This window comes from Danio rerio, chromosome 4, assembly GCF_049306965.1.
Source record: "Danio rerio strain Tuebingen ecotype United States chromosome 4, GRCz12tu, whole genome shotgun sequence".
Lineage (NCBI taxonomy): Eukaryota > Metazoa > Chordata > Actinopteri > Cypriniformes > Danionidae > Danio > Danio rerio.
In genome coordinates this window covers 23,985,901-24,006,985 of record NC_133179.1, presented here as the reverse complement: position 1 = coordinate 24,006,985, position 21,085 = coordinate 23,985,901, and the positions used below count along the sequence as shown (strand labels likewise).

At 35.2% G+C, this 21,085-nt stretch overlaps 1 protein-coding gene across 3 annotated transcripts in view; it reads right to left on the bottom strand.

Moving 5' to 3' along the window:
• The window catches only part of trhde.1 (thyrotropin releasing hormone degrading enzyme, tandem duplicate 1), a 202,183-nt gene that overhangs the window by 7,317 nt on the left and 173,781 nt on the right, over positions 1–21,085 (bottom strand). For all 3 annotated transcript variants that reach the window (XM_073947198.1, XM_073947197.1, XM_001345421.9), the window contains 5 exons: positions 19,584–19,731; positions 13,382–13,479; positions 13,063–13,170; positions 8,133–8,300; positions 76–216 (listed from right to left, as the gene is read on the bottom strand). In XM_073947198.1, the coding sequence (XP_073803299.1) occupies positions 76–216; positions 8,133–8,300; positions 13,063–13,170; positions 13,382–13,479; positions 19,584–19,731 (663 nt within the window). The remainder of the gene's footprint in view (positions 1–75; positions 217–8,132; positions 8,301–13,062; positions 13,171–13,381; positions 13,480–19,583; positions 19,732–21,085) is intronic.

The following is a 21,085-nucleotide window of genomic DNA, read 5'->3' as shown; positions in this document are numbered from 1 at the left end:
GAGTGTGGATGTAAAATTCATATCAGGGACTGAAAGGAAGGTTTTATGAGCAGGAATGAGTAGAGCTACATTCACCTGGAGTTCAAAATGTCCCACTTCTCTCTGAAATATCTCCATGCTAAATGTCTTCCCAGTGGATTGCGGGCCACATGTATGATGACATCAATTACATCCTGATCCGGCACCAGGTCTGACGTGAGGGACAGATTCAGGAGCCTGCGAACAACAAAACAATCATGGCCATGATGTGGACTGCAAAAATTTGTACACTCTCAGAAAAAAATGATACAATGTTGTACCAAAGAAGGTATAAAAGCTGGTCACTGGCGCAGTACCTTTTTATGGAACAGAATTGTATCTTAAAACAAAGAAACAAATTTGTACCATTGCAGTTTGTACCTTTTAAAGACATGATTTGTACCATGGAAAACCAAAACGTACCTTTGGTTTTAAAACCTGCAGATACAATATTGTACCTTCATCAATGGTGCAAATGTGATCCATGAAAGTATCACTACAGTGACAAGATACTTTGTACCTTAACAGTGTTAAATGTGTTCCTTCAAAAACTAAAAAGTTTCCTTTTGTGTAAATGCACCTTTGCCATTTGCAATAAAGAATACAAATTATTTTAACATACAGTAAATTAAAAGACCTAAAAGACCTTTTTGCTAAATATTTCACAACTCAATTCACAACAATTTTCTCCAAGTTTCACACAATACCTTTGTAATCACTTCACTTTCAAGTCTTTAATAGAGCTGGTTTATGTCAACTCATCTGTGTCAAACTGTGACCAGAAATATCTATCTTTCATTATGATTCTTTGGCAAAATATGTCTGTAGACAAGTGTGTTTGCACATGTTACTGTCCCGAGAGTTATCAAATATTTGTGGCACATTTAGGGGCCGATCACAGCGAACATGCTTTTCATTTCCAAAAGCGCAAGGCGTGTTCGCTGTGATCGGTCCCTTATGCAGCCAAACTTTAAAAATATATAAAACAATATTTTTTTAATCATTTAACCGATACCAATAATCGGTTACAAACACATCCTTTCGCTTAACAGTTAATCGATTATTTAGAGCACCCCTAATTAAACCGCATGCGCAGGTTCTAAATTTTGACTTCGGCTTAGTCCCTTTATTAATCAGGGGTCACCACATGCTTACCCAGCATATGTTTTACGCAGCGGATGCTCTTCCAGGTGCAGCCCAGTAATAAGAATGTATTTCAACCAGCCATATTGAATTCGATAACGCCATGCTATAAACCCTTAAATAAATGACATACTTCATTAGTTGCCATCTCAAAAACTTTGGCTTAAATATAAAACTTAGCTTATTAATGCCTGCCGCTTGACAAATATGTCTATTAACGTGAACATTACAGCGTCTGTTCTAATTAAGCCGTTCTAATCAATTTTTCAATCAATTTTTAAGCTTGGCTACATCAGAGATATAAAACACATTACTCTTCTGCATTTTTCAGAAAAGACACCCACTGACAGGCCCGGCGAAACACAATTATTCAAATATGACTTCAATACTGTGAGTCAGCGTCTTCAAAAAGTAATTAACCTGAAAAGCCCAAATTGCAAGCAGACAGACCCATTCGCTTCAAATTGGTGCGAAATGTCAAGTAGATGAAAAGGGAAGAAATAGGAAATGAGATGTTACACATAAAGACGCTGCCACGGTGCACAAGTTTTCAATTTGCAAGAACATGCGAGGTAATTTCTACAATGTGGTTTAGTTCAGTTCGGCTTTTGACTTTATGTGCCGTCGAGTAGCAATGTATCATGCACACCCTGGAGATTATTGCCACAGATCCGAGTGCAGACGGCAGCTTCACAGATCGCAAATGTGACATCTTCTGCTTCTTTTGTGGACAAGTGTGAATAAGCTTTCAAAAGAGTTTTGTTAATTGTCAAATCACTTTTTCTAATGGTGGCACTCAGAAATTCTGTTACCTGACTCGTGTGATTGAATCCCAGCAGGTATCTTTGTAAAGGTGTGAAATTGTCTGACACTGTCAACATAGCTTTCTTTTTTTCATTTCTTTTAATGTCACTGTTTGCAGAAGCCTATGAGGGGAAATAAAAGACTGGAAATGCTTTTAAAAATATAGGAACTCAAAATAAATAAATAAATGAACAATTCAGCATTATGTCTTTATAAAATAACACATTCTCCTGGTTTTTCATTTGGTTGTTTGACACTTCTGGAACATCTACGATTAGTTTCTCAAACAATCTTTGCATTGACAAATCTACATTAATCATGATTGCTTTCAATACGGTATTTGCACTTCATCAACATGTTATGTCATTTAACTATTATAAAGCAAATACATTCCTCACTTTAAATTAAATATCTGTAAATTATTTTCATTTTTTTTATTATGTTTTTGAATTTTATTGTGAGACCTAAACTTTCCTTCAATATCTTTTATGTTGCAACGTTTGAAAAAAAGTGACTTTTATTAAAATTTTTAATTGTTTGAATTTCAATAATTTGTAATTTATTGTAAATTATAGTACAAAAACCTGCTAATAAACCGTAAGTTATTTTACATAATAAATTCTCCATATATTATTTCTTATGCAATATATTGCTTCAAACTATCAAATGTCAATAAACGTCATTCTTTTTAAGCTGCACAGCTGAAATTCAACAGAGCAGTGTTCAAGGTCCCATAATGCAATACACAACTATAAATAAATGAATAAAATATAATTACATTTTTTTTTAAAGTTTCAAAATACGCAGCATGTTAATTAACAGATATTTTACACTGCTTAAAATACATAATGCCCCCTGTCAAGGTTGGAAATGTTAATAAATATGGGCAAAAATTCCTAAAACTCATAAAAACAGCCAATTGATTAATTATGAAATGAATCAACCATTTCAATTAATTGTCTGTATGATTGATGAGTCAAGACTTCATTTTTTTAGTTTTAGTCTCCCACTTAAATGATTAATTTGCAAATAATTACAGATAACTTACATTTCCCTTTGCATTATGGATAAATTCTTAACTTCTTTCTTTCTTTCTTTCTTTCTTTCTTTCTTTCTTTCTTTCTTTCTTTCTTTCTTTCTTTCTTTCTTTCTTTCTTTCATCATAAAAATTATGATTAAATAACCCATGGCACTTCTCGTAAAGAGTAGTGGTGTAACCCCAGTGTCCTGGCCAAATGGCCTCCATCAGCCCTTACCGATCATGGCCTCCCAATCATCCCCATCCAGTAAATTGGCTCTAGCACAGTCTCTCTCCACCAATAGCTGGTGTGTGGTGAGCACACTGGCGCCGATGTCCTGTGGCTGCCATTGAATCATCCAAGTGGATTGTGAAGTGCTTTGGGTATATGGCCTTACACAATAAATGCATTATATTAATATACATTACTTACTTACTATAAAGAATTTATGTTTTTTTTTTCAAATTTGAGCTTCCAAAATGCAGCTTAAGTTTACTATTTAAATTTGTTTAATTGTGTGCTTTGAAAACACTGTTTTTTTCCTCAACATTTTTTAACATTTTACAAAACTATTATGTTTTTTTTTTTAAATCTAAGATTGTTGTGTATGCAATCATAATCGACAGAAATCCACCTCTGAGCAGCATTAAACTGTCAACGTAAACACATTTAAATGTGATTTTAGATGCCATTTCTGTACTTTCTCAGCAAATCTAGGTTTTCCATTTACACAGATTTTAACTGAATGGTAAAAACAATTAGTTATTTATGCAGACTTATAAAGTATTCAGGAGAAATCTGGTTTCTCTCATTTATGTATTTATGAACATTTTGTATATTTGAATTATGAATTAATCCAAGGTGATGTGCAAGTTACAGTACTGCGATTGTGATTAGATATGACAGCTGATTAGAACTTTCAGTCTCATTCACTTTCATTCATTTTTAGACGTTAACAACAGCTCGTTACGCTGCTTGATGTTGCAAACTGAACTTTTCTTATTAAATGATTTTGCTTTGTCTGTATAATCATGCAAACACTTGTTTATAGAGCAAGCAGTTTGACTGCTTTCTGCGGTTGATTATTCCTAGTCATTTCTCCTATAGGCAGCTGAATCAAAAGTTCTAAAACAATCGCAAAAACGAGTGCACTTCCCCATTGAAGAATAAGGTCAATAGTATCATAAAAAAATGTTTGGTACCTTATAACACAACATCAAAATAGATTAAGGAGCTGTATGGTGGAGGAATACAATTTACTTCATGTCATAGAAATCAATACTAAACACACTGATCCTTCATTCAAACTGATTGAAGCATGTTTTCAATTTAGCTCCAAACACAGTGACACTTCTCTAGGTAAGATTAAATATCACAAACACACAACTCAAGGGACTTTGCTTGTGCATGATGCGAAATTTAAGTGTGGCTGAAATCAGTGAACTCCAACTCTTAATTCGACACTAGAAAAAAGTGGTTGTCTAAATGCTGCATTTGTGAAATCTTTCAAATGTGTTATGATGATATGAGACTTTAGAACAGATCTGACAGGTAATATGAGGTATTTTAAGTATAAAAACCCATACAAATTCTCTCTCCACAACTATAACTCCTAAGGTGCTACGTGCATGGTGTTTAAAGATGTTAAACATCTTTATTTCAATAAAAATAAAAGTACAGAAAAAACTCTTAGGGGGAAAAACCCATCTTTTTTACAGTTATAAATATAGTTGCACGTTTTTCACACACCAGTGTGGCTATCACATCATACTAATGCATTATAGCACTAGGTGCAATTTTCTAATTGACATACTGTTGCTAGCAATTGTGTTTTTGGAGCCTTGTCTACAACTTCAACACCATAAAGTCACAACGTCTGCTCCTGTGAAATATCATTTGGTAATATTCAGGCGTTTTTTATTGTGCTAAATGAGTTTTCTTGGTCTTTGCTTTCCAGTTTTGTTTAACATTTGCAGACTATGGCCATGTTCAAAATAGTCCCCTTCTTTATAGGAGATGAAAAAACTGCACGTGAAAAAAAATGTACCCTATATTAACCAACAATTTCTGGTGTGAATTTAAATGACACTTTATCATCCCATAGGGTAATGGAATAGGACTTGAGAATTGAAATAAAGTGATAAAACTAATACTGGTAGATCATGTGACAGTAACAACATGAGGAAAGTAGTAGTCTATGTGAAAACCTACAATTTTTAAAAAGGGACTTGCCCTTAACCCATACACTTAATCCTACCCCTAAATGTGATAATCCTTTACAGGATTATCTGTCATTTAGCTGTCTATTTAGCTGTCTATTAGCTAAATCTTTAGCTGTGTATTAGCTAAAACTTTAGCTGTGTATTAGCTATTGGAATAACGATTAGCTGTCATTATTCCATACTGATTGTCAATCAAGACGTGCTAAACACAAGACACACAAACTCATTTGGAGACTGATGTCAACAATCTAATCTGTTCTGAAATGACACCTCAAAGCAAACAATCTGAATAGCATGAATTTCACTCATAACATGCCTTGATAATGAAACAAACAAAAAAACTGTTTTGACATTTACTTGAGATGATTTGAATTTGTTGCACTGATTACTTCATCAGGTTCAGCGCTCCCAAGTTCTTGGTTTAACACTTGTCGTAGCCTAAATCACACTGCAAGAAAGTGTCTGCAACCTTCTGACGCTGCCAGAATTTCATCGGAGAGAAAATCTGATTACAACAGCCATTAATTGGGTGTCAATGAATAAGTCAAACAGACCATACAACTGACCTTAGAATTTTGAGATGCTTTTTTTCCCTAAATTTGTGTGAGATGACCCAATCAAGGCTGGAATTGCAGATTGTAAGCAGGGCTTAAGCTAAAATCCAAGATTGTCTACCACAAGATGTCTTTAAATTCAACTTGAGACCCCTTTTCTACCACTTTACTAGGTTTAGCTCCAGTCATAATCAAGCAGACTTAAACAAGCTAATCAAGGTCAAATAGTATTTAACAAGTCAATGACTGCCAGTTCGTCTGATCAACCACCTAAACAAGCTTGGAATGAGCTAACGGCTATTGATCCTGTCAGCTGGAGCCATTTAAATCCTCCTACCATGAGGAAGCAATCATGATTTTGCCACCCAAGATGCATTTAAGTGTTGCGTAATATGATCTTGTCAAAATACATATAACTATTCCAATTCCAGTTTTTGGGTTTTTGAGTTTTTACTAGTAACCTAGCTATCTCAGGGCAAATCTGAGTCAAAGTTAAGAATGGAAAATCCTAATCAACAATAATCCAGAGCAAGAACATACCTAAAACTCTAAGTCTTGTGATGGATTGAGGTGCACATGGAGTTGACCCAAATCACAGACATTACTTTTGAGCTTGTGAACATAACAACCAGTCAACTTATGACTTGCTCTCTCATTGGCAGGAGCTCGTCATCACATCTGACCTTATGTGGATGTTGAATCAGCTGACCGGTCCAAAATATTTAGCATGCTAGATATTAGATTTTCATCCACGAGGTGACAGTGACATGCAAACAAGTCTCTTTGATGAATCACTGATCACCCACTGATTTTCCTAATTACAGCCTGTTCTGTTGGAAAGTTCTTTAACCAGCAAATCAGACTCAAACTTTATTTTAAATCCTGTTGTGACTGGACATTACTCAACCCTCCTGTGGTTGTGACGTTTACTTAGATTTAATCTTCTTCTTTAGATTTTATCCTTCTGGTATAGATCTTGACTTCCATTCCTCCTCTGCTGTATTACTTTACTTAGATTTGACCTTGTTGTAAAGGCTTGACACAAACTCAAACAAGACCCTTTTTCTGGTGTCCATCTTGACTTAGACGTGATCTTCTTTTGGTCTAGTCTTTGACTCATACTTGACCCTCTTCAGGTCTGAAGCTTGACTTAAACTTGACCCTCCTCTGGTCTCAGTCCACTTATATTTAGCCTCATCCTTGGTCTTGACTCATGGAAACTAGCTGGTCTTGATTACAACACTGTCAATAACTACCACCACTACAACTAGAGAACGTGTAAAATAGATTTAAAACATAATTAGGGAACCTTATTTTAATACCCTTAACATATAAACCAGATCCTACAATCTGACCAGCTGAGAGAAGCTGAGAGAATGTTGATCCAGAAACAGTCAACTTAAAGGACATGGTTACCTACTGTAGGTGAATGCTGGTGGTTCCTGCAGGAGATTTTGAATTCCTGCTTCAGCAGCATGGTTTACTTATACTGTATCTAGGTGTATACTCTAGGTATACTGTGTATTACAGCAGAGTCATGGATCATTGAGAGCTAGAAAGAATCATTGATTTTACCTTCAAGGAAGGCAATTACCAGGATACAAAAAATGAAAAGGATCCTCCTTGACTAGAATATGATGAATAGTATCTAAATATGAAGAAGACGATGCCTGGATGTAGAGCACTGAAATGTGTGGTTGCCAAATGCGAATCTATTTGTCTTCTCCTTCAAGCAAGACATAATCCCTCTCCACAATCCTATGCTGAAGATTCCCACAGGAATCTGCTTGCAGAGAAGGGTCAGAGAGGGTCTCTTTATATGACCAAGTTTCTTTCTCTCTGTGCATCTATAAAACAACCGAATGAAACAGAATAAATACAGAAGTCAACCAGCAGTGAATCCTGAGAGAACCGCTTCAGAATTTGTGTGGGCTGTGAGATCCTCGTCTGGACTGGACAGGGTGTAATCCGTCACCGTTCGCATCCTGCTATTGAGTAAGGAGAGGATTTAAAGCGCCATAGATAGTTGTGGGAAAAGCTCCTACAGCAGCTATTGTCTTTACTGCCCCATAAGAGGAGTGAGAAATTCTGCTAGCGTGAGTGACATGATGTGAAGAAAAGGATTGAAACAGATGCCTCATGAGGAACAGTAAACTAACAAGTGAGAGGAGTGTTGTACATGCTCCAAGCACCTCTTGCCAATACAATGGCATAAAGACTCATGAAAAGAGGCAATCAATCTTCAGGTTAATGAATGGCACAGAGATCATTTGGAAGAGTTGTTTGGTTTATCCATCTAATTCATTTAGTCACCACAGAAGCTTGATATTTGCCATCATGTCTTTGTAAACGATGTAAGATCCTCAACTGACCTGTTAAGCAGGAAGATGTTGTCACTGCAGGTCAAGGCCTCCAAAAGAACCTTCTTCTCAGAGACGGCTGTAGACGAGTGAAACTTCATCCAGATAAATTCCCACACATCCTCATCCATCAGAGAAACACCCGTGCAGTACACAATGTCCCGGACGTTGGGTGGAATCCTGCGAGACAGAAGATTGAATAACTGAGTGAAGACAAGAGCTGAAAACAGATTTATAGTTAGACACATTTAGAGGTAAAAATCAAAGTAGATCCAACTGTATTTTCTTTCACACAAATATATTAGAGTGGAGGGGGAAATGTGGATACATTGTTTGGTTTAGGTGATTAGCATTCCTCATTGTCTGTTCAATAAAATTTAACTGAGGTTTGCAATAGATCTACATGTTTTAGATTGCATTGTGTTCACACCGAATTCTAATTTATGTTCCTGGGAATTAGCTTTTCCTAAAGACATGCTTCTTTCACAGAAGGAATCTGTGAAATCCCAAGGGTTGCTTAAAGATGGCAAGTCACAAGTCAATCTTTCACCTCCAGAAGAATCAATGTAAAACAGTGTAAGTGTATGTCAGCATGTTTTTATTAGTGAGAAGCTGTGCTTTCTTTTGCTGTTTCTTCTTTTGACTTAAAATGTTTCTGCTGACAATATAATGAAAAAGAGAAACTTTTAGATAAAAAAAATTGACCACTTTGGCTCAAGTGGCTTTCTGCTGTCTGCAATCACTTTGAATCACTTGAATTCTGTCACAATGACAAATGTCCATAATAACACAAGCAGATCTAATGTGAAGATCTCCGCAAGATTACAAATTGTGTGGTGAAAATATGACCCAAATTTTCACTCCAGACCTTCAAAAGTAACTCATAGTGCAATATATATATTCTGGCGATATATCGGTCATAACAAAGAGCTCTCTTAGGACCCATGATATCATCTGGTTATAAATCTGAGAAAAGAATAGCAGAGTATAGTGGAGCTACACGGAGAGAAAAGCATCTCAGGCTGTGAGGCGATGCATGTAATATTCGTACAGAAAGAAATAACATTAAACCTCAGGAGAAGCTGCGCTGATACAGTGACTGAACTTTTGATTTGCTCAAACAAACTGAAATAAAGACCTGCTGATTCTGGATGAGCCGTCTGAGCCGCTGGGAGTTTCCAATGTAGCGAAACCAACAACGGCACCTTCAGTTAGATATGAAATCATATCACATCCAATTGGAGTGTATAGACTGAAATCTTCACACCTGTAAAGGTAATGTCTTGTTTATGACTGCCAATGGCAGGATGTTATGATTTCCCAAGCATAGTTAGAGAATAATATTTGCGACTTCCCGTTAGCTGCCATTATATCTGGAAAATTCCTGAATTATAATATGCTCAGCAAGCGAATGGGAGATAAAACGAGTCATAAATCTAGTTTTTACTTCTGATGTTGTAACCTGAATATAAATATATGGTTTCTGCTTTAAACTAAATGTCAATATTCCTGACTTTCACAAAGGAAAAAAGGCTGAATTTATACGATTTCCATAAACAAGCAGCTTTAAAGTATGATATGCAGTGAAATAAATATTTAAAATGATTGTCTGGCTTTGGTGAGTTTGAACTGATGGGCTGTAGTAATATGTTATTTTTCAGAAAATCACTAATATTTCATGAATTAGTCTAAAATAGATCATTTAATATAATATAACTTCAATCACTGGAAATTTTTTAACTCCATGATATTCCAGAAACTCCATGGCCCATGGGCACACTATTAAGAAAACACTATTAAGAGATCCTTAAAAATGTGAGACACTTTTGCTCATGTTTAAAGTTTGAGTATTTTATAAAGTGCCTTGTTTAAAACAGTTTTAAATTGTTATTAAGCTTGAGCTGTTTCTGCTCTCTTTACAGTAGGTCTTGTTTCCTATGTTCATTCAGTTTTCTAATCAACAAAACTCAAGGAGGTTTTCTCAGCATTTGACTTTTGCTGTACAGTGATCTGAAGCCTCTCTCTGCAGCTCATAAACTCTGCTGGGTCATTCCTGTGACATTATCATCACCTTAACCATAAAAAGACATAAAGGTCAAACACATTGCTCTTTTATGATGTGCTCAATCCTGAATATCAAACTGAACTGCTTCTTTTTATTATCCCAGCAGGACTAGAGGTCATTGGTGAAGAAAGGACACTGAAGGACACATCTGGCAGACCCGAACTTCAGCTGGCGGGTCAGAGGCAAACAGCACCATTTGAAAAACTATTAAAAACAGTCCATAAAATGCAAAAAGTAGCCCAACTTTTGAAAAAAGCATAAGTATCAAAAGGATGACATAACTAGTAACATAAAAATCTGCATAAGAAAAGCTGCACTTCTTGTAGAAGAGATTTCTCCCATCTGCTAATTTTGACATTTGTACACAAGTGACTAACGCAATATTAACTAGTGTCTGCCAAATGCCTTAAAAGTAAAACATTTTTTAGCAGATCGGACTAACCTGTGCATGTAATGACACATCTGACCAATCCAGGCTAATGACAATATATTACAATACATTTTTGCGAAACGTAAAATACATTCCTCCAGGTACGTTTCATTGCATGTTTCAAATGACAAATCCACTAGAGGGAGCAGTCTACATTTTAGTCAATCTGAAATACGTTACTTAGGGTATGTTTTGATGACTGTTTCAGATACACATCCTTCTGGTACACATTCACAAGAAGGTAGAGCTTGTCATACAAATCTCTGGCAAATCCCTTCCCAAAACCCAACCAACAGTGTTTTCCAAGCAAGAGAAAAGAGAAAAGTGCACTGTCTGCGACCACATAGGTTTATCCTAATTTTACATAACTTTTGTGAAAACATGCTTCACTGGACTTGAACCAGTGGGTTAGACACTAGTTAAGGTGCTTTGTGGAATACATTTTGGTTGAAGTGCATGAAAAAAAATCTATTATTTGTTGATAATATGTCCCTGTAAATATCATTCATTAGTGTTAAAAGAAACAAATGCTGTTGTCATCATAATGCCCCATAGAAAGGCATGGGACGATAATAGCTTTCAAGGTTTACGGCGGTTTGGAAAAGTCAAGGTTAAAAACCACCAAAAATATTCTGTTATACCATTCCTAGGGTATATGTTTTGTTTTTTTATGTGTTTTTTTCTGACATGTTCACTGTTTCAAAAAAAAATAAAAAATAAAAAATAATATATATATATATATATATATATATATATATATATATATATATATATATATATATATATATATATATATATATATATATATATATTTTATGTGTTTCTTAAAATAAAATTTATTGTGTTCAATGGGTTTAAAAAACATTTTAGAGCAGTAATCACAATACAGTGGTAGAGTGAAACCATGATATTTTTATCCAAAGGTTATCATACCGAAGTACATTTTTTGCAATTTCACAAAAATGTCGACTAAAGCACCTACAGTATTTCCAATGAGCTTGTGTTATATTTAACAGGAGATGTTGTGTTCAATACAGAGACATCTGTCTATTTAGATGCAACCAGAAACCTCACACTAGTCTCCACAGGGTAATAATTACAGAGCCACTGCTAGAGCAATTGAGCAGTTTAAGGTCAAAAGAGTGTAAAATCTTCAACTGAGAAGGTAAATGCAGTTGAATGAGTGTGTTTTTTTTTTTTTTTTTTTTACATTGAAATCAATAATATAAGCAAAACCAACTTTAAGTATAGCATCCCACTGCTATCAGAGAAGCTCAGGTCATGTATGTGACCTCAACAGAGCATTAAATACACATTAAATGAAGCCAAGGTCAATATGCGATACATAATATGAGTAAAACAGCATCTGTGTGTCTATCTGTTGATTTTAGGGCATGATTATGTAGCAAGCAAGCACATTTCCAACGCGCTTGAGGTTGCCAATGTGAATAAAATGAACTGTGTGTGTGGCCTTTCATGTATTTATAGGCATGCGGCCAATAGTTTGGCTGAGGGACAAAAAAATATTCCTTAAAACTGAGCAAACACAATATCTTGTGCAGGCTAACATGATTTCTTCAGATACACAAACAGACACCCACAATGGTGTTTATTTTCCATTATGGTCATTAGTCCCTGCCGGTGGCCTGGGGTTTTTGCCAGTGTGATATTGCATACAGTACATGCTTGTGAACATTGCTGTAGGCAGCAGGGGAAACAAATTAGATGAACAAATGCGTGTTGCCATGGACACCTGGCACAGAAATAATGCTGTGTGAATGTTAGGAGGGTTGATGAGTAGAATATATTGATCAGTCCTCAAAGTGTCCACATGCACCACACTCAATCCATTCTGTGCTCAGATATGTAACGTAGTGTGTTTGACAAAATAGAAAATGACTTCAGAAACTTTTTACAGGTTAAAAAGCTAATGCTTAATTGAGGCAGACAATACCAGGTCTTGTAAAGGACTGTGCTTGTGTACTAAATCGCAAATGTAAGCTAAGCAATAGGCTAAATACACCAAACATTTCAACAAACAAGAAATACAAACATGAACATATGAAGAGTTCAGATGCAAAAACCTCTAAATGCCATCTGAAATGTCCTCCTAAAATGAGCATTTTCTCAGCCTTCTATCTTTATGTACTTTAAAAGGCAATAACAAATAACTCTATAATAATAATTATTCACTATAACAGTAAAATGACTGAGTCCACACACAGTTGAAAAAAAATGCTACTTTTAGAAGAAAATATTAAACAGCATTTAAGGGTTTTTGCATCTAAACTCTTTATATATATACAGACACACATTTTCATTCTTATGCAATATAGTGAAAAGTGCAATGTGACCACTCACTTAAACTGCGTAGATTCAGAGAATTAAAGAGTTGATGATTTAATCCATGATTTAAACTAATTTATTTGTAAAGGACTTCAGCTCACCTGTTCTTGTTGCTGGAAATCCAGTCTGAAATGAGAGAAACAGCCTGGCGGTGACAGTGTTTGTTTCCAAAACTGCAGGCCAGCATGATCACCTCTCTCTGCAGCTCTCTAAGGAGGAAAGAGGGCCGGAAACCAGCAGGAAAGTACAGGAGCAGGAAGGGGAAAATTAAAAATTAAATACACGTCTGCTGAGGTCATTCCCTCTCTTTGAGGTGGAAAATGTATGGCTTACACTTTGCAATCCAGTGTCCTTACTTCAACTACATATACGTATATAACAGCAATATATAATTCAGGAAAGATGAAATGCAGGACTTACTCTGTCTGATAAGCTGAATGCATGAAGGAGCCGTCAGGGGAAGTGGCTGGCCAGCCGAGCTTGTGATACTTTGGTTCCACTTGTCTTAGGACGTAATCCTGAGGAATGAATTAAAGCAAACTATTAAAACTAGACAAAACTAAACAATCAGCAAACATTTCAAGCCAAGCAAACATAAAATAAAAACTCAAAACCAATCCAAACAAAAGTGCAAAACGGAAAACAGGAATGTAATTAAAGCAAAGCAAAAGGAAAAAAGGAACATAACAAAACACAAAGTAAAACCAAACAAATGCACAAAATCCTGCCAATAAAGAAAGCAAAACAAAACAAACCATTAAAACAAAATAAATACAATAAAAATCCTAAGAAAAAAAATAATAAACCAAAAAACCATTAGCTTTTCAACCTGTAAAAAACAAAACAAAGCAAAACAAAGACAAAACAAAGCTAGAAAACCACAAATTTAAATAAACAATTTAAAATCAAAATCAAACGAAAAGCAGAACATGAGTGAGTATGGTCACCAAGTTAAGACCGGGATTTTTATGTAAATGTGTTTTTAATTTGTAAATGTATAAAGCTCACTATATCACAAGACCATTTATAAAAAGTAAGCAGCAAAAATGGGTCACTTAGAAATGTTTAAAATTTAATGAATTAGCTTTCATTTACATATGTAACCACCTGGCCAAATAATTATTCAAGATTTAAGTAAAGAAGCTCCCGAGATCTATCGTTGCTTAATCAGCATTTACAAGTATTACTGTAGTAGGTTGGTATGGCTTTAAGGCTTTATTGACCTAAAAATCTTTTTTGCTTAAAGGGATAGTTCATCCAAAAATGAAAATTCTGTCATTATTGACTCAGTCTTTCATCAGTTACAAACCTGTTTGACGAAGATATTTTTAAGACTGTTGTACACAAGTAATCATTGACTTAGTATTTGTTTTCAGCTCTCTTCACAATTATCTACTTTTGTGTTCTACAGAACAAAAGAAGCTCATAAAGGTCTAGGATAGACAAATAGTGAGTAAAAAGTGAGTAAAATTTCATTTTTGGTATAAATATCCCTTTCGTTTTTTCAGTTCAGTGCCTCAAACTCAGACAATCACAAGTAAAAACACGAGAGATGCTTTAAATGAGAAATGAAATGTATAACTGAAATCATAACAGCTAAACGAATACAACCCCATTTTTAGTAAAGTTAAGAAATTGTGTAAAATATATCTTTGATTTCTGAGATCTCTCTAACTTTGAACAGCTGTAAATTTGCATCATGTTAGATGGTTTCAAAATGTTTATAAAATGCTAAAATTTTAACAATAGTCATCCTCAATTCCCAACGAAAAAATATTGACATCAAAATAAAAGTTAATAAACATGCCTCTTCAAATTTATTTTTAGAGTGTGTTGCAGCCATCACAATCAACATTTGTTAATATTTACTGAATAAAATGTAATGCCATTTTAGGGAAACAAACACTATTGAAGGCATTGGTTACCACCAGTTTGTTTTTTATCATTCTTTAAAATATCTTCCTTTGTGTTCAACAGAAACTTGCAAGTAAAACAGGTTTGGAACAAATGGGGAAAAACTGAAAGATTTTCTTTTTAGGTTTTGAGTGAGCTGTCCCTTTAAGAAAAAAATGACAAAGCAAATATTTTGCAAGAGTGTGTGCTAGCATGAAGCATAAAACATATGCCAGCCTAGTTAATGGTTTATTTTACTGTAGCGACCCCGATAAAGCAGGGACTAAGCCAAAGGATACTGAGTGATTGCTAACAGCAGGCATTCTCAAATGTGTTGGTCCACTTTCCTCCAGACTTTAACTGTATATCTAATCAAACACCTAAAGAAGCTACTCAAGGTCTGCGATAACACTAGAAAGTTACAGACAAGTGAGTTTGATCAAGGCTGGAGCTAAACTCTTGAGGAAAGTGCATCTCAAGGACCACAGTTGAGAAACTCTGTCTAAAAGTAAACCACTGCAAAGGTATTTTAAAATTTGTTTCACCACTAAAGCAAAGAGCAAACGAAAGAACTTTGCCATATCAGGACCCTAGTGTGGGTTTGTGTGTTTGTGTGTCTGTGTTTTGACTCTCCATATGGTGAAGGGAAATGTCGCAGCAGGTAATGTCATGGCTAATTTAGCATGACTGCTCTCCTTCATGCCCTCTTACCGAGACTAGTGAATGATCACAATTAGAGCCTGCTATGCAGCAATTCAATTCTTAACACATTCTTAAACATATGCAAACACATGCAGGTAGTTTATATATATATATATATATATATATATATATATATATATATATATATATATATATATATATATATATATATATATATATATATATATATATTGTGGTAACTGTAAGGGGGCACGGTGGCTCAATGGTTAGCACTGTGACCTCACTGCATAAAGGTCACTGGTTTGAGTCCCAGCTGGGCCAGTTGGCATTTCTGTGTGGAGTTTGCATGGACTTCTCATGTTGCCGTGATTTTCCTCCAAGTGCTCTGGTTTCCCCCACAGTTCAAAGCAATGAAATATAGATGAACTGAATAAACTAAATTGTCTGTAGTTTATGACTGTGTGAATGAGTGTGTATAAGTGTTTCCCAACACTTTATTGTGGCTGGAAGGGCATTCGCTGGTCTCAAGGATAGATAAATAGGCTCTTCACAATGAACATGAGCAAATACGGTAATCTCAGATTACTCAATTCCATACTTAAGTATCGTGATTTATAGATCCAAGATCTGTCAAATAATCTCAGATACTTTAAGAGCGATACAAGGAACAGTTGCTAACACACACACTCGCAAACAGGTTTGGACTGACACCTGGTCACATGATTTGAAGACACCTGACTTCAACTTTTGCTCCAACTGCTTCCTGTCTTGAGTTACATCTTGAACATCTGCTGCATATCACAGTGAACATGGTGGAGAAGTGCTACTGAGACACTTTTAAATTCATCACACATTCACTGTGGACACTAAAGGCTCATCCATTGCAGAGCAGGGGAAGGAATGAGTCACCCACACCAAAGGATTGTGGGTAGGTGTGCGAATGATGCTCTGAATAACAAAGTGCTGAATATGAAAACAGGTAAGACCCAAGCTAGGGAAACAGTCTGTTCAGAATAAAAAACGGTCACACTTTATTTTGATGGTCTGTTTGTTGAATTTAAGTTACATTGCATCTACATCCCAACTTATTAGATTAGAAGTGGAGAGTCAGGGTTAGTGTCAGTTGACATGTACTTGCAAAGTTTGTTATAGTCAGTTAAATGTCTGCTTAGCAGTAGTATCAACAAATGTACTAACACTCAAATGGGCCATCAAAATAAAGGGTTCCCTAAAATGCTAGCATTTAACTTATAAACATAACTTATGAACATTTGTCAGTCTAATCAAATAATGTAAAATATTCATTCATTCATTTTCTTGTCGGCTTAGTCCCTTTATTAATCTGGGGTCGCCACAGCGGAATGAACCACCAACTTATTCAGCAAGTTTTTATGCAGCGGATGCCCTTCCAGCTGCAACCCATCTCTGGGAAACATCCACCCACACATTCACACACACTACGGACAATTTAGCCTACCCAATTCACCTGTACCACATGTCTTTGGACTGTGGGGGAAACCGGAGCACCCGGAGGAAACCCACGCAAAGGCAGGGAGAACATGCAAACTCCACACAGAAACGCCAACTGAGCCGAGGTTTGAACCAGCGACCTTCTTGCTGTGAGGCGACAGCACTACCTACTGCGCCACTGCCTCGCCTTTTATTTGTGACAATGGAAATGCAAGGTTAATGAAAGGTGCTCTGCACTGTGGGAAAAAAAATGTTTTTACTGTTATAAATGACCATAGATCAAAGATGATTAATACACTTAAAAGGTTGTTTACTACAAAAATGTATGCAATTTGCATAACATGATACTATTCTGACCTTAGAACACAATCAATGCAGCAGATCTTATTCTTTTTATGTTTGTATGAGGTAAAAGTTTAAACTGGCATCTCTGATAGCAGAATTTTATCATTGATTTTTCTTCAGGTTTGCACCCTGAAATAATGTTATTTTAATGATTAAATCAATACATCAAGGTGAAAAAAAATCTATATTTGTTCAACCGAAATTGAATTACTTATTTTGAGATCTATCCAGTCCTTTTTAATATGTATAGCTGCATATAGTCTATGATCTATTGTATAATGAACGGAGAGTTTTCTATATCTAGAATAATCATGTAAAATCATACCCCTTTTTTGTCTCTTATAATCAGAGAAGTACATAATTAAAAGGGTAAAAAGAATATAGGAAAAAATAAACAACCACTCCATAGCCATCTTATTAATGTTTTTGTGAAAATGTTTCATGGTGATCCATGTTTGTTAAGACATTCTGTCATAATTTACTCACCCATCAGTGGTTCAAAATTATTTGAGTTTTAAGAAAAAACTATAGTTTGCAGAAGGCTGGTAGCTGGTACCCCTTGACTTCTATAGTATTTTTTTTTCCTACTATGGAAGTCGATGGGTCCCAGAAACAGAAATTCTTGAAATATCTTCTTTTGTCTTCAACTCATAAAGATTTAAATCCACACAAGGGAGCATAAATGATGAAGTAATTTTAATTTTTGGGTGGACAACCCCTTTAAAACAACACTAACTAACTAACTAACTAACTAACTAACTAACTAACTAACTAACTAACTAACTAACTAACTAACTAACTAACTAACTAACTAACTAACTAACTAACTAAATAAATAAATAAATAACTAAAAAAACTAACTAACTAACTAACTAACTAACTAACTAACTAACTAACTAACTAACTAACTAACTAAATAAATAAATAAATAACTAAAAAAACTAACTAACTAACTAACTAACTAACTAACTAACTAACTAACTAACTAACTAACTAACTAACTAACTAACCAACTAAATAAATAAATAAATAAAAAAAAAAATAAAAAAATAACTAACTAACTAATTAACTAAATAAATAAATAAATAAATAAATAATGTAAAAAAAGTTAACACTTATAACCAAAATGTGAACTTTAAATAAAACATTTTTCAATAAGCCATGAACCTCCAAACCTCAGTCAATCCCAATGAAAACTTATTTTGGTCCCACTTTTTATTAAATGGCCTTAACTACTAAGAACTTACTTAAAAGTACAATGTAGTTACTGTTCATATTGTATTGGACAACATTTTTGCTGATATAATGAGGTGGGATGGGTGGGGTTAAGGCTTGGTTAAGATGTAAGTGATTGGCCATAGGTTGTTATTATTATAGCGTCAGTAATATTTAGCTTCTGAAGGATTTTTGTTGTTGTTGTTGTTGTTGTTGCACCTGCAGGGAATAATGTGTCTTATAATCAAACTAAATAAATAAATAATGTAAAAAAAAAGTTACAGATGAATACCATAATGTGGACTTTAAATGAAACATTTTCAATAAGCCATCAACATCAAAACCTCAGTCAATCTCGATGAGAACTTATTTTAGTCCCACTTTATATTAAGTGGCCCTAACTACTAGGTACTGACTTAAAAACTACAATGTAATTACTGTTCATATTGTATTGGACAACACTTTTACTGATATAATGAGTTGAGATACTGGTCAGGTTTGGTGGGATGGCTTAAGATGTAAGTGATTGGTCAACAGTGTAATTAATAATGTAATTAATTGCAGGTATTTATTATGTTAATATAAGTTCAACGCAAAAAAAGTGTATGTACATGAAAGTGCATTTACCCATTTAGTAAGTTAATTAGACAGTAATTGAAGCCACTTAATTATATAAAGCTGGACCAAACTATTATAAAGATGACAGAATTAAACTTGAAATGCTTAATAAGAAGTAAGTTGAACAAATATATTTTGATCTAGTTTTCATCAATGAAAGGACACTATTCAAGGGTGCAAACCTGTTGAAAAGTGTGCCATCTTTAAAACATTTCATTGTCGATTCAATATTGATTCAGTGCTGGTCTGCCTTCAGGGATTGTATCTGGACCTGAGATGATCAGAGAAAGTTTGTTCTGTCTGTCTGGCGGTGAGTCGAGTCATTCGAGACATGCTGCTAGATATCAATTGTGTCTGTCATCACACTAGACAAGGCTAAAACACCACATTCATCAAACTGATGTGAGGTTAGACTCACGCTGAACAGGCTGTGGTCTAAAGTGCGGTCCAGGAGTTTGTCCAGCTGGTAAAGCGCTCGACTAGCAGCGTGCCAGGGTAGAAACTCGGGCTCCTGAGACAAATAGGAGATCATCTGCAGGGGGACGTTTTGAGGCAAATAGCCAGCTCTGGAAGAAAAGAAAGAGGAAAAAGACACATTTTTACTCATATTCCCCCTTTGGTACACACATCGTTAACAATTGATTACAAACAGTTCATTTTGTTCATCATTATTCATTTGGAATAACTGCCAGGCATTGTGCTTTGCGTGGGGAGACATAATGTGCTGAAAGACACCAAAAAAACATCTTCTCCTGTACGGCTACAGTCATGTTCAATTTGCATATATCCATAAAACATAAGCTCTCTTCTAAAAGCTTCAAATGTCTTTGCTATTTTCCCTTCGGTCTTTTTAGAAACGCCTACAACCCTCCCATGAGAGCGGGAAAACAGAGAGGTGGCCATTATCCTTAGACCGAAACACCATAAAGACAAGACTTTCCATGAGTCCTTGAATCTAAACAACTTAGCAAACATAGTGTCACTATTAGGCAAAGTTATGGCTCTGGAACTGAATAGCATTGCCGGTGGCATCTTTTTAAAGGGTTGTGATGTATAATTTATGTATGCTATACAGTTTAATGGTTATTAGAGGGTTTTGCTGTTAATTTAGCAAAATGCTAATGTCAACTCTACTGAAAACAACTGTCAGTGTGGTGCAAATGAGTAGCACAATGATATGTTGGTTCTTATGCATTTTTCCTGAGTGAAACATCCACCGAGTGATGTTTACAGTAATAATAATAATAATAATAATAATGATAATAATACCTTTTATTTATAGGTGCCTTTCAAAGCACTCAAGGACACCTTACAGTATGTCACAGGCACATTATAAAAACAAGACAGAAGAGTAATAATACATAGTATTAATCCAGAAAATAATTAAATGCAATCCTAAACAGAAAGGTTTTAACCTGGGATATAAAATTGAAGATAAAGTCCACCTGACGAATTTCTAACGGCAGGGAATTCCGTGGTGCTATGCAGCCAAAAGCCCTGCCACCAGATGTTTTCATCCTAAAATTTGGAACTGACAACAGTTCAGCTGCAGAAGATCTCAGTGAGCACCGAGGAGTGTACAGTATGTTTGGTTTTATCTGAAGAGCTTTATCTTGCACAGAAAGTACACAAGCGAGAACTTTTAGAAAATGCTTTATATAGACAAAGACATCCCGCTATGATTGCAGGGAAAAAATTGCACTTAGAAAATGGTTTGACTTATCAAACTCAATAGTATATTTATCTGTATAATGGATAGTTCATCCAAACATGAAAATCAACTCAACGTTTTATATATATATATCGTCTCTCAATATTCTGTTTTGTGTATTTCCCCCTGATGTACACTTATGATGTACATGCATTGCACAAGCTCACCGGAAAACCAAAGTCCACTCAAAGAAGGTGCAGACAGGTGCA